Genomic DNA, 15,030 nt, shown 5'->3' on the forward strand with positions numbered 1-15,030 from the left:
ATGCGCCACTCGTCACCCTCCGAGACTCTGCTTGTGGCCCTACATGGCTGCTCTTTGCCGCCCCTAATGACTCGCGTCCTAGGCAACTCCCTAGTTTGCCTATTGGGCTGCGCCAGCCCTGAGTGAAGTGCATACCTGGAAGCTTGCTGGATTTGATCTTGCTAGTTTTGGTCCCAGTAGTAATTTTCTTGCCCTGTAAGAAAAAAGTCCTTCTTGCACACGCATGGCCATCCATCTTCTTTCATGCCTGGAGGGGGCATGTTGGGTGTAGCACTGATCACAAGAGGGAGAGCTTCGGCAGATTAGAAAAGTGAGACAGGAAAAACTGAGGGCCCCTTCCCTCCTCTGCTTTCCCTGTAAGATTGCGCATGCACACAGGTTGTAAAACAGGCGTACACATGAAAACATACCATGCAGAAGAAATGGCAAATAGAATGGCATTTCAAAGAACACTGCATACAAATTTGTATACTATGAACACTAGAACTTTTTTTGTGTATGCAGCCCACAAAACAATTAGAGGGAACATTGTCCACCACGCACACACACACACCCTTAAAAATCTTAGGGTGAGCAAAGCACAAAAATTCTCAGGCATGTCCCTGACCCAGACGCTCCACTGGTACACAGCATATTAATACAAATACAATGTATTCGGTTGCAGGTTTGTTCTGATCCAGGCTCCTTTAGAGTAAAGGGGATTTTTGTCAGTAGCTTGATGCTATTGATCTGCTAGGGCTCCTTCTAAAGGAGGAGTTTTAGGTAGGCAATTGCCCAGTAGCAGAATTTTCTGCTATTATGCAAGAGATCCAGATTCTGTCCCCGGATCCAGCCCATGCTCCTCGGGTCAGCATAGGGAAGCACTCACAGGCCCTGGTAACAGAGCTAAGTCATCACCTCACAGCGACACCTGCTGGACCAGCTCAAGCCTGCACTTGTTTCCATAGGGTAGCTAAGGCCCAGCAAGATTTCTTCTGACACACCAGAAAAGGATAGGGAGGAATTCTGAAGGGAAAAAGTATCCCCAATTGAATGAAGGCCCCTGGAGCCCCTGTCAGTGAGGTGGGGGGGATTAAATCAGTTTCAATCAGTCTGGAAGCCCAGAGTAAGAGGGGGATAGCCAGCCCCGATTCTTCACACCTTCATAAAATAAAAGGATGATCCCTAACCTAGTGATAAGAAGCAGGGAAAGTCCTGATCTTAAGCTATCATTAAACCTGGTGTTAGGACGTAGAGAATTTCCCATCTGAGAATCCTCTTCTGGGAATAGGAGCTATTACTAACCAGGAGGAAAGGATTGACTTATCTGAAGTTTCTTTGGAAGAGACTTTGCCTGGTCTCCCGTCCCTTCTGAGTGAGCAGGAAACAGAGACAATGCTCTCAGATGGAAATGAGAGAGCAGGAGCGAGGACAAAGAGTGATTTGGTTGCTGTGGAAAAGCAATTTTGTGTAAACTGTATAATTATATTTGTACAGGCATGAAATAGCTCTGTGCAGAGTGCCCCCTTATTCCACCTCCTCCCTGCCGCCCACCCCTGTAGTCTCATGTACCTCTACGGCTAGTAGGGGGAGGGCCAGGGGGTTGGAAAAGAGCTAATGAGTTGCAGAGGATCAGCTGGAAGTGGCTAGAGAGGGTAATTCATATCAAACTCATAAAAGCCTTTTATTAGTGTCTCGAGAGGGGGAATCCGGATGTGCTTGTTTATTTATTTTGGATTTCAACTGGATTTTTTTTTTTTAATTCTCCTTCTCTGCTCATGCTTCCTGCCAGGATTCATGAGCTGGAGATTAAAGGGACAGGGGGCTCGCAGGGAAGAGCGCAAGACTAGGAAGAGGGTCAGAACCATGTTAATCACAGAGTTACAAGAATGCAGAACTAAGCCTGGAAGAGCTGCTAGGCTTCCAGAGAGTCTGTGTAGCTGCCATGGAGAGGACTCCTAGGCTTCCATCCCAGTCATAATCTGCCCTAACCCTCTTTGCTGCTGTTTCTCACTTTTGTAGATAAATGTATTTGAATACTTTTGTAGATAAATGTTTTTGAATGCTTATTACCTTAAAGTGTTGAATCAGTTGCTAAAACGAGGATTGCAATACATTATTCTACAAATATGTATCTCTGTGTAGTTCATGCTGGCTGGTAAATTCAGACCAGTTCTCTGCAGAAACAGTACAAGCTTTACCTGGAATCACATTGCAAAAAGTGGATAGATCATTGTTACATGCTGTAAGTGGCAGATGGATTAAAAAGCACGATAAGCTTTATTGTCATTTGCCAACTACTCTCCCTCCGCCCCGATTTGCCTTTCCTCACCATGACCACTGCCACCACCCAGTTGTTGCGCGTCCCGTCCGCGCTCGGCCCGTGCACGGGCCTGCTCACCTCACCAGTTCCTCGGGGGGTCCCGGGTCATCCTCCCCTGCAGCGGTGGCAAACACAGCTAGGCCTCGGCATCCCGCAATGGCGGTCGCCAGGCCTTCATCCTCAAGCCAGCCCTCACGGCGGGGTTCGGCGTCCTTCGTGGCATCGGCCCCACCCCTAGGTACACGTACGCGGACCGCCCGGCACCTTAAAGGGCCAGGGGCAGATCCCAGCTCTGCGGCGCGCCCTGATTGATGGGACTATAACAGGAAGCTCCTACCCTGACTTCCTTGCCTTGGCAATCGGGTCGATCCTAGTGATTTCTAGTTTGCTTCTGCGTTCCAGCCTGTGTTCCAGTCTCGTTCCAGCCTTTGTTCCAGTCTCATTCCAGTACTGTTCCAGTGTCCTTCTGTTCCAGTGTCCTTCTGTCACCTCGTCTCCCCAGGTAGTACCTTTTGGACTGTCTTCTCGGTACTGACCTCAGCTTCCCTTTGACTATGTTTGACCTCTGCCTGCCTCTGACCTTCTGCCTGTTTCTATGACCACATCTACACGCTGCTTGGAATTGACCTCTGCCTGATTACCGCACAATTAAACTCTGGAATTTGTTGCCAGAAGATGTGGTTAGTGCAGTTAGTATAGCTGTGTTTAAAAAAGGATTGGATAAGATCTTGGAGGAGAAGTCCATTACCTGCTTTTAATTAAGTTGACTTAGAAAATAACCACCGCTATTACTAGCAACGGTAACGTGGAATAGACTTAGTTTTTGGGTACTTGCCAGGTTCTTATGGCCTGGATTGGCCACTGTTGGAAACAGGATGCTGGGCTTGATGGACCCTTGGTCTGACCCAGTATGGCATGTTCTTATGTTCTTATGTTCTTACCGACCAAGTCTGCAAGCTGCCTGGAACTGACCTCTGCCTGAACTCGACCACGTCTGACTGTCTCCTGGAACTTTACCTCTGCTTTGGCTGACTACCCACGGACTGACTACTGGTAACTGACCTCTGCTTTGCCTGACTATCCACGGACTGATTCCTGGCTCTGACTCTTGCATCTGGCCTTGATCCTTGCTATACATTCAGAGACTCTCTTCTGGCCTTCTTAGGCACCCAAGACTTCTGGCCTGAGTATCGACTGCGCACCCTTGATCGTGGTGGGCACATGCCTGAACTTCCTATCAAGGAGATTCTGCAAGGCCCACCTAAGACCAGGCAACCCGGGTACCCAAGAGCTCAACCCGGGGGTACCTAGGGTTGCTAGTGGCAAAGTTACAGCTAGCCTCTGTCTCCTCTTGTGCTCCGCCTACTGGTGGCAGGAGCTCTCTGGGTCCGACCAGGGAGCCTACCAATCCTGCACTAGGCCAAGGGTCCACCTCCTGGCACAACAGGTTGCCAAGGCCATGGCAGAGTCTCCCACCATACGGACCTTCCTGGGTCTGGCCGCAACTATTCAAGAACAACGAAGAGCTATAGAGACTCTAGCCTCCTCCGTAGAGGAACTCCGCTCTCAAATGCAGGACGCAGCAATGGCCAATTCAGTGGGCCTAACCTCTACTCTGCTACCGAGAGCATCACTGGCACTGCCAGCACCTCCTCGCTTCAATGGGAATCCATGCCTCTGCCGAGGCTTCCTCAATCAGTGCTTCATGCAATTTGCTCTCCAACCCTCCTTGTTCCTGAAGGAGTCAACAAAGATAACCTTCATTCTTTCTCACCTTGAGGGGAAGGCCCTGGCATGGGCTTCTCCACTTTGGGAGCTGTCCCAGTTCATTACCGCCTTCAAAGGACCTTTGAAGATCCTGGTCGTCAGGTGGTTGCTGGCCATCAACTACTCCACCTTCGTCAAGGCTCCAGATCCCTTTCGGAGTTCACGGTGGAGTTCCGGACTTTGGCAACGGAACTGGGATGGCAAGAGGATTGCCTTCGGGCACTCTACCTCGAGGGCCTATCACCTGCTCTCAAAGACAGACTTGCTGTCTGTGAGATTCCCATATCTCTAGAGGACCTGATTTCCTTCGCTGGGAAAATTGACCATCGCCTCAGACAACGGCACCATGAAGTGAAAGCACCCCGGCATCCTGCTCAACACCCAGCACATGCCCTTAGCCCTCAGCTGAAAGCTCTACTGGCACCACCTTCCTCCAATGAAGAACCGATGCAAGTCAACCATGGGCGGTTGTCCCCTGAGGAGCGTCTTCAGCGTAAAAAGCAGGACCTATGCCTTTACTGCGGTGCCTCCGGACATCTGAGGCAATCCTGTCCAGTCCGTCCGGAAAACTTCAAGGCCTAAGCCCAGCGGGGGTCTCAGCTTGGGTGCTACTGTCACCGGCCCCCAACTTCTACTACCATGGAGTCTCGATCCTTTGCTACCACTGCTCTCATCGATACAGGAGCCAGTGGCAGCTTCATAATGGATAACATAGTGAACCTTCTGAAAATTCCAGTACAACTTCTAGAAGTTCCTCGTCGCATAGCCTCTATTCAAGGGGAACATCTCCCTGGATGTATCACCCACCGCATGGTGGCCTTCCATCTCACCGTGGGAACTCTACACAAAGAGGAGATATCCCTATATGTCCTAAAACATTCAACACACCCAGTTATACTGGGCATCCCCTGGCTCCAGACACATGGACCCCAATTTGACTGGCAATCCCTCCAGCTAGTTCAGTGGGGCCCACAATGTAAAACAAAAACTGCTTGAAGCAAGTATCTCCAGCAGTGACCGTCCTGAAGACCACCACCCTTGCCGGCTTACCAGCTCAGTACTCTGACTTCGAGGACATGTTCTTGAAACAAAAAGCAAACACATTACTTCCACTCCGAAAATATAATTGTCCTATCAAACTTCTACCCGGTAGTACGCCTCCCAAGGTAGGACCTATCCACTCTCGCTTCCTGAGACCCAGGTGATGTCCGAATATATAAAAGAGAACCTCGAGAAGGGATTCTTAGTCCTTCTGATTCACCAGAAGGGGCAGGCTTCTTCTTTGTTAAGAAGAAGGATGGAGAACTTCGGCCTTGCATCAATTACCGAGGGCTAAACGCCATCACCCGTAAAGATTGCTACCCATTACCCCTCATCAGCGAATTATTCAGTCGTCTACAAGGGGCCCAGATCTTCACGAAGCTCGATCTACGAGGAGCATACAACCTTGTGCACATCCAGCCTGAGGATATATGGAAAATCGCGTTTAACACCAGGGATGGCCACTACGAGCACATAGTGATGCCTTTCAGCCTTTGCAATGCCCCTGCGGTGTTCCAATGCCTGATGAATGAAATCCATAGAGATCTCCTTTACTCATTTGTGGTGGTGTACTTAGATGACATCCTGATTTTCTCAAGAGACTTGGAGTCCTATCGCTCCCATGTCAGAACTGTTCTCCAACGCCTCCGAGAAAACCACCTGTACACAAAGCTTGAGAAATGTATCTTCGAGCAGAATTGTCTACCATTTTTAGGGTACATTATTTCTAACCAAGGATTTACTATGGATCCTGAAAAACTTCAGGGAATTTGTGACTGGTCCCAGCCGGTCGGCCTCTGGGCCTTACAAAGATTTCTTGGATTCACGAACTATTATAGAAGCTTTATAGCCAACTACTCAACATTAGCCGCTCCACTCACCGCAATAACCAAGAAAGGGACCAATCTCCAGATTTGGAGTCATCAAGCTCAATCAGCATTCCATGCACTAAAGGAAGCATTCTGCTCTGGACCCTGTTTGCGACATCCTGACACCAGCCGTCCATTTCTCGTCAAAGTAGATGCATCCGCTATCGGAGCCAGTGCAGTACTAAGCCAGTACTCCTCCAAGGGTACACTAGAAGGCGTTTGACAAAGTTCCTCATGAGAGGCTTCTAGGAAAAGTAAAAAGTCATGGGATAGGTGGTGATGTCCTTTCGTGGATTGCAAACTGGCTAAAAGACAGGAAACAGAGAGTAGGATTAAATGGACAATTTTCTCAGTGGAAGGGAGTGGACAGTGGAGTGCCTCAGGGATCTGTATTGGGACCCTTACTTTTCAATATATTTATTAATGATCTGGAAAGAAATATGACGAGTGAGATAATCAAATTTGCAGATGACACAAAACTGTTCAGAGTAATTAAATCACAAGCAGATTGTGATAAATTGCAGGAAGACCTTGCGAGACTGGAAAATTGGGCATCCAAATGGCAGATGAAATTTAATGTGGATAAGTGCAAGGTGATGCATATAGGGAAAAATAACCCATGCTATAATTACACAATGTTGGGTTCCATATTAGGTGCTACAACCCAAGAAAGAGATCTAGGTGTCATAGTGGATAACACATTGAAATCGTCGGTTCAGTGTGCTGCGGCAGTCAAAAAAGCAAACAGAATGTTGGGAATTATTAGGAAGGGAATGGTGAATAAAATGGAAAATGTCATAATGCCTCTGTATCGCTCCATGGTGAGACCGCACCTTGAATACTGTGTACAATTCTGGTCACCGCATCTCAAAAAAGATATAATTGTGATGGAGAAGGTACAGAGAAGGGCTACCAAAATGATAAGGGGAATGGAACAGCTCCCCTATGAGGAAAGACTAAAGAGGTTAGGACTTTTCAGCTTGGAGAAGAGATGGCTGAGGGGGGATATGATAGAGATGTTTAAAATTATGAGAGGTCTAGGACGGGTAGATGTGAATCGGTTATTTACTCTTTCGGATAGTAGAAAGACTAGGCGGCACTCCATGAAGTTAGCATGGGGCACATTTAAAACTAATCGGAGAAAGTTCTTTTTTACTCAACGCACAATTAAACTCTGGAATTTATTGCCAGAGGATGTGGTTAGTACAGTTAGTATAGCGGTGTTTAAAAAAGGATTAGATAAGTTCTTGGAGGAGAAGTCCATTACCTGCTATTAAGTTCACTTAGAGAATAGCCACTACCATTAGCAATGGTAACATGGAATAGACTTAGTTTTTGGGTACTTGCCAAGTTCTTATGGCCTGGATTGGCCACTGTTGGAAACAGGATGCTGGGCTTGATGGACCCTTGGTCTGACCCAGTATGGCATTTTCTTATGTTCTTATGTTCTTAGTACCATGCTCTTTTTATTCTCATACATTTTTGCCTGCGGAGCAGAACCACACTATTGGTGATCGGGAACTACTTGCTGTTAAACATGCACTCCAAGAGTGGCGCCCCTGGCTGAGGACGCTCAACACCAATTTACTATATTCACAGATCACAAGAATCTGGAGCACCTCAAGGAAGCGCAATTATTAAACCCGAGACATGCCCACTGGGCATTATTCTTCAAACGATTCAACTTTGAGTTGCGTTTCCGCCCAGCCTCCAAAAACCTTCATGCTGATGCACTCTCGTGCTCTCTTGAGCCTGAAAATACCCCAGACATCCCAAGTCACATCATTGACCCGGCCTGCGTGTCCCTTGCAGTAACTACAACAGTACCGGTGGATAAAATAGTTGTCCCACGACAGCTACGTGAATGCGTACTCCACTGGGCCCATGACTCGAAAGTGGCTGGACATCCCGGTTGAGCACAAACTCTAGAAATGCTGAGACGTTTTTACTGGTGGCCCAGCATGGTATCAGACTTTCGTAACTATGTGGACTCATGTCCGATATGTGCCTAACAGAAGCCACCCACCAGCCGGCCATGGGGAATCCTACACCCACTACCAGTGCCCACTGAACCATGGGCTAGCATATCTACAGATTTCATCACCGATCTTCCACCGTCTTCAAACACACTGTCATCTGGGTCCTAATCGACCATTTTTCCAAAATGGGACATTTTATCCCACTCTGGAGCCTCCCATCAGCTCCCGAACTCGCTAAACTGTTCTTGACTTACTTTTTCCGACTTCAAGGACTTCCCAAGGAAATCGTGTCAGACAGAGGCCCACAATTCGCCGCGAAATATTGGAGGTCCTTGTGTCAAAAATTTAATATCCAGCTAAGCTACACCTCAGCATACCATCCTCAGGCGAACGGCCAAGCTGAAAGAACTAACCGGACCCTGAAAGCTTTTCTCAGATCTTATGTAAACGATCAGCAAAATAATTGGGCCGACTTGCTTCCTTGGGCCAAATTATCTCATAATACACACCTTGCTGCAGCCACAGATGTCTCCCCATTGTTTGTGGTGTTCGGGCGCCAACCACAACTACCATTGCCGGTACCACTCTCTGTACCTTCGCCAGCAGCGCAATTCACAGCGCAAAGTATCCGTAACGTATGGAACCAAGTAAAAGAATGACTCACCCAAGCCGCAGAACGTGCTAAGAAGTTCTCTGACGCCCATAGAAGAGCAGCCCCACTCTTCAGACCTGGTCAAAAGATATGGCTAAGTACCAAGCACATTAGGCTGCGACTCCCCTCACATCGCCTGGCACCCAAGTACATTGGGCCATTTCCCGTCCTCCAGAGAGTGGGAGCAGCCACCTACCAGCTACAGTTGCCACGATCCATGGGTATCCACAATACCTTCCATATTTCTCTACTGAAACCACTCGTGCTGTCTTGGCCTTCCCGAAAAGATCCACCTCCACCTCAAGTGTCCACCGAGCCAGATCATACCCTCCAGGTAAGAGAGGTCCTCGATGTCCATCGGCGTTGAGGATGCTGGGAGTATCTTGGGAGGGGTATGGGGCCGAGGAGAACTCCTGGGAGCCCTCACAAAACATCTTAGACAAAGACCTCCTCAGGGCCTTCCATAGGGCACACCCAGACAAGCCTCACCCGAGGAGGGGGAGGCCTAGAAGGGGGGTACTGTTGCGCGTCCCGTCTGCACTCAGCTCACGCACGGGCTTGCTCACCTCTCCAGTTCCTCCGGGTGTTCTGGTTCATCCTCCCCTGCAGTGGTGGCAAGCACAGCTAGGCCTCGGCATCCCGCAGTGGCGGCCGCCGGGCCTTCATCCTCCAGCCAGGCCTCACAGTGGGGTTTGGCGTCCTCCGTGGCGTCGGCCCCACCCCTAGGTGCGCGAGTGCGGACCACCCGGCACCTTAAAGGGTCAGGGGCAGATCCCAGCTCCTCGGCGCACCCTGATTGATGGGACTATAACAGGAAGCTACTACCCTGACTTCCTTGCCTTGGCAATCAGGTCGATCCTAGTGATTTCTAGTTTGCCTCTGCATTCCAGTCTGTGATCCAGTTTCGTTCCAGTCCTGTTCCAGCGTCCTTCTGTTCCAGCGTCCTTCTGTCACCTCGTCTCCCCAGGTAGTACTTTTCGGACTGTCTTCTCGGTACTGACCTCAGCTTCCCTTTGACTACGTTTGACCGCTGCCTGCCTCTGACCTTCTGCCTGATTACCGACCACATCTGCACGCTGCCTGGAACTGACCTCTGTTTGAACTCCAGCTTGTCTGACTGTCTCCTGGAACTTGACCTCTGCTTTGCCTGACTATCTACGGACTGATTCCTGGCTCTGACCCTTGCATTGGCTGACCACGCTTCCTTGAATCGGGCCTTGATCCTTGCTATATATTCAGAGACTCTCTTCTGGCCTTCTCACGCACCCAGGACTTCTGGCCTGAGTATTGACCACACATCCTTGATTGTGGTGGGCACACCCCTGAACTTCCTATCAAGGAGATCCTGCGAGGCCCACCTAAGACCAGGCAGCCCGGGTACCCAAGGGCTCAAGCCTGTCTCCTCTTGTTCTCCGCCTCCTGGTGGCAGGCGCTCTCTGGGTCTGACCAGGGAGCCTACCAATCCTGCACTAGGCCAAGGGTCTACATTCTGGCGCAACACCAGTACCCTTCTTCAGTACTTCCTCTTTTAATTACCTCCTTCCACCTGGGTGCAGCAGGGTCTTGGCTAGCTTGCTGCAACCCCTGATGTTCTTCAGTGGGGAAAAGGTAAAGCTTCAGTGTCCACAGCTTTAGGATACATGCAAAAAAAAAAAAAAATCCACAAAATAAAATTTACTAAAGTATTTCTGCATTTCTTTCAGTGATAATCACAGAATACAAAACAAAGATACAAATACAGGCTGTAATTTAACAGTTCCTACTCAGCAGCGTTTAGCGGCGTCTGCTCTCCCTCTCCCACAGTAGAGATTCTCCCCACTAGGACTTTCTCTGTGTGGGTGCCCGTGTAAACTTGTTGATTTATTCCTTCTAGCAGGAACTAGACTCACTTCCTCCTTAGAGAGAATCCTGCTCACCCAAAGATGAGCTTGTGATGCCACTCCTTAGTGCAAAAATTCTGGGGCAGGATCACAAACCTGGCAGCCTTCCTTTGCGCCTCTTAAGATAGCTATGGTAACCTCTACTGCAGAAAAGGAGTTTAGTGCTAACTCTCCTCTGACAAGGATCACCTTTGGGTTCTTTCATTCAGAACCCTCCTGGACTCTAAGCTCTACTCTCCCTGGAGAAGAGACAGAACAGAAAAACCACAAGGCAAAACCGGCTTTACCAAGAAGAGTGAGTGTTATCTGCCCCAGAAAGGGAGTACCTGAGATGCTGTGAGACTTGCACAGGGTCTGGTGAGCGTGTATTAAGGATGACTGTAGCAGCAGACCTGCCGACTCCTGTTAACATCATGTCACACAGCATTTGCCTCCATGGACTTCAGAAGCATCTTCCAAAAACCAACTCCAGTCTCAGTGTGAAATTCCATCTTCTATCCTGAAAGCTCATCAAACAAACCATCCTTAGTACATCAGTAGATTGCAAGGTTTATACAAGATATGCTATATATTGTCTAGCGGTCACCTGCTGCTGGTGAGAAGCCATGAGCTGAAAGTAACTCCTCTTTAAAACGGGCTTAATGTGATGGCTTCTTGTCTTCTGTTTATACCAATTTCTTTCTTTATCTTTATTGGAGACTTATTAATCAACTACTGCCAAAAGTGCTAAGCGATGTACATTAAAACATACATAAAATTTTAAAACATGAATAAAGATAAAATACAGACTATCACACCATAAAAATAACATAAGCAAAATACATTATACAACACATTACACAACAACAATAAATGTATAGGTCAAACAAGAGGCTAATGACCTACATGAGTTTACATGACAGATCAGAATATACTTTTTTCTCCAGGTTGAGTGTTAACAGCTATAAATATGTGATTTCAATACCTCATTGTTGCATTTTGTAGGATTGTTTATCCTTTATAAGTGAACTGTAAGTAATTAGTGTCCTCTAGTAAACAACTTTAGGGTTTATGCCAATGAATGAAGTTGGTTACAAGACAAACATCCAATTAAGCAGGTGTTCTCATTAACAGTATCTTCTTTAAGTGAAGCACAATTACCTAACGCTGTAGAGAGATCTTCTTGATGTTGATCTTATCACTTGAGGTTGGTCTCATGAGAATTCAGGATCTCTAAGACTTCAAAGCTCCAATCCTTCTAATCAGCAATCCTGGAGCCACGCTGCAGTGCTCCACCCTTGCCACTGGCAATAAGACATTGATATGTTTCATCCTCTTTGTAGGCAGAACGTGAGAAGCTGAGGAAAGAGGGTGATGCCCTGCGTCTCAGTGCACAGAGAGGGCAACTGGATCAATCACTGACCAGTTTGGAACAGGAATTGGCTGATTACCAGAGGCAGAACCAGCAACTGCAGGTCAGGACTCCGTGAGTCAAGATTAATGCCATTCATGGGGGCATAGCAAATATCAGCAGAGGATGGGTGATAACAGAGTCGCATGCACCTGCTTGTCATGATTTGAGAATATTAGTAATAATGTGGATTTTTCTAGCATCTATTGCCATTTTTAATTATAGTAGTTTAGAAGCAAATTCTAGTGTTTATAACCCTGGAGAAAACATGTACTTCTTGGAAGTTATACAGTAGGATAAAATGAAACCTGCTCTTGTTTTGTTTTTTCCCCAATGACCATTGAATAAACTTAAGACACAAGAAGAAAGAGATTTGTTTTGAACTTAAGCAAGGAGTAAACAGATGTGCAAAGAGTCAAATTTTTATCCAAAGAGTTCTGCTGATTCCATAAGTTAGTACTCTGACCACTCTCCTTCTCCCTAATCGGTACCAGTTTAAAGTGTTCAAAAGAAAACTTCTGTGACCTGCCTGACCCTCACTGACACACACACACAATGATACTAAAGCTCCAAAGTTTGGTTTTTAACCTGGGTTTAGTAGAAAGGAGGTGGGGAATAGCAACATCTAAGAAGGGGTTTTTTAGGCTGATGAATGCTTTGGCTCTGATGCTAGGCACAGATAGCGGACCTGGAACGGGCACATACTCAGCGCCTAATGGAAGTGACATGTCGGCACCAGCAGGACCTTGAACTAGAGACAGAGAGGCTGCGAAGTACTCAGCTCCAGGCAGAGAGGACCATGGACTCACGAGAGAGGGCGCACAAGCAGAGAGTGAAGACTCTGGAGGAGCAGGTAAAGGAGAGAAGGATGAGGGGCCATGGGATAATATGAGGCTGATGGTAGTGAAAACTACACACTAATCATCTGTGCTGCATCTCAGCATCTCAGCACAGGTGTTCAAAGATAACATTGCAAGCATTGAAGGCTCAGTCCCCTCTGAAGTGAACAATTACTTATAAGCTGTTAGATTACCAGGTGTGAGAAAGACAAATGGGCCTATGCAATAAAATAGTTTTACCATGTATTTTAGTATCATTTTTACATGCACATTAAAACAGGATGCAATTTGCTATGTAAAAAGTTTTACTAAGGGTGTGGTAAAACTTGAACTCAATAGCAGGGCCTTGGTACTAATTTGGACAGTTACACAAAAATGTTTAGCATTCACGGTAACCGCAGTCCAAAATCTCCCCTGCTAACTGGCCCTTTCACTTTAGGATGCTTATGCATGGAGACTTACTTGTCCTCCAAACCTGGAGAACAGTAAGTGCATCCCTCCCCAACCCTTTCCCCCTACACACACATTGGGGTAGATTTTATAAATCTACGCGAGCACGTACTTTTGTTCGCGCACCAGGCGCAAACAAAAGTACGCTGGATTTTATAGGATACGTGCGTAGCCGCGAGTTTCTTATAAATCCGGGGTCGGCACGCGCAAGGGGGTGCACATTTGTGCACCTTGCGCGCGCCGAGCCCTGCGCGCGCTGCCCGTTCCCTCCGAGGCCTCTCCGAAATCGGAGTGGCCTCAGAGGGAACTTTCCTTCCACCCCCCCGCACCTTCCCCTCCCTTCCCCTACCTAACCCACCCCCCCGGCCCTATCTAAACCCCCCCTACCTTTATTCGAAAAGTTACGCCTGCCTCCGGGCAGTAGTAACTTAAGCACGCCGGCTTTCTGCTGGCGCAGCAGGCCCCGACACAGGCCGCTGTGTCGGGGCACTCGGCCACGCCCCCAGATCGCCCACACGCCCCCGAGCTTACACCACTCCCCCTGGCCACGCCCCCGACCACCCCTTTTTGCAAGCCCCAGGACTTACGCGCATCCCGGGGCTTGAGCACGCTGCCGAGCCTATGCAAAATAGGCTCGGCGCACGCAGGGGCATTTTAAAAGGGTTACGCGCGTACCTTATGCGCGTAACCCTTTTAAAATCCGGCTCGTTGAGCACCATCACACCATCAGTTCTTTGTCAGGCATTATATATAGTCAATAACCCCTTTTCCCCCAATAAGCAGTACCCCTGATAGGCAGAAATCCCGCTGATAGGCATCTCCTCCCACTCTTGTATAAGCAATAAGACAATAGCCCCCTTTAATAGGCACCAACCATCCCAATAGGTATCACTTCCTCATAATAGTTAGGAACATAGCACACAGGACATAGCACAGACTCATTATTACTTGTTGCGGGCGTGGACGCTGGGACCAAGGCAGGGTTGATGCAACTTGCAGGGAGGAGCCCTGTAGATCCCGACTGTCGGCAGGCAGACCGGGACAAAGCACAAGCCTAACCACAGCTTTGCCTTTACCAACACTTGTTCCCCTCGAGTTGAGCCTTCGGGTGTCAGGGCCGGCAGGTCTTAGGAGGGAGCCTTTGCAGACAGCAAAGATTCTTCGACGTAGCAGGGTCAGAGCAGACTGGGACTAGGCGTATCCTGAGACAGGCTGTGATCAGAGGCAGACAGGGAGGTCCAGTAAGCAAGCTGTGGTCAATTCCAGGTATCCTTCCAAAGGGAAGGTGGGACGGATAGGCAGAGCAGAAAGGAGAGGGGCAGAACAGAAGGGCAGATGAGGAATTGTGGAACACTGAAGGACTGACCACGAGAACTGAAGATGAAGACACAGAAACTGGAACTGAAGATGAAAATGAGGAACTAGAACTGAAGATCACAAGAATTGGAGAATGCAGAGACAGGACCGCTGAGGTAACTCGCACTACAAAGCAGTAGGGAGACCTGTTCCCAAGGCAAGTTGCTGTTCAGAGCTGCTCTTTTATAGGGTGGTACTAGTGATGTCATCTTCAAGGGCCACAAGGCTTTTCCCGTTGCGGTCCCTTTAAAGCCCAAGGAGAGGCGCATGTGCCTATGAAGGACGCTCTATTAAGAAGTCATCAGTGGCATCTTGCTGCATCGGAGGATGGCTCGGTCAGCTCGGAGAAAGTCGCGTCGGCGTCCCGCCGCATGTGCTCTTAGCGTCCTGCCGCAACTTGGGCCGGGCTGGAGGTAAGAGTGGCGGTCAGTGGGGCAGCCTACAGACTGCCAATCGCAACATTACTATCTATAGAGGATTTCATTCTTTCCAACTTCAAGAAAGG

The 15,030-nt window shown here is 48.3% G+C and overlaps 1 protein-coding gene across 1 annotated transcript in view; it reads left to right on the forward strand.

The window, feature by feature from the left end:
• The window catches only part of CROCC2 (ciliary rootlet coiled-coil, rootletin family member 2), a 505,095-nt gene that overhangs the window by 469,498 nt on the left and 20,567 nt on the right, over nt 1-15,030 (forward strand). Inside the window, 2 exon segments of the mRNA XM_029616014.1 lie at nt 11,813-11,944; nt 12,554-12,733. Coding sequence (XP_029471874.1) covers nt 11,813-11,944; nt 12,554-12,733 — 312 coding nt within the window.

Source organism: Rhinatrema bivittatum, chromosome 9, assembly GCF_901001135.1.
Source record: "Rhinatrema bivittatum chromosome 9, aRhiBiv1.1, whole genome shotgun sequence".
In the NCBI taxonomy this organism is placed as follows: domain Eukaryota; kingdom Metazoa; phylum Chordata; class Amphibia; order Gymnophiona; family Rhinatrematidae; genus Rhinatrema; species Rhinatrema bivittatum.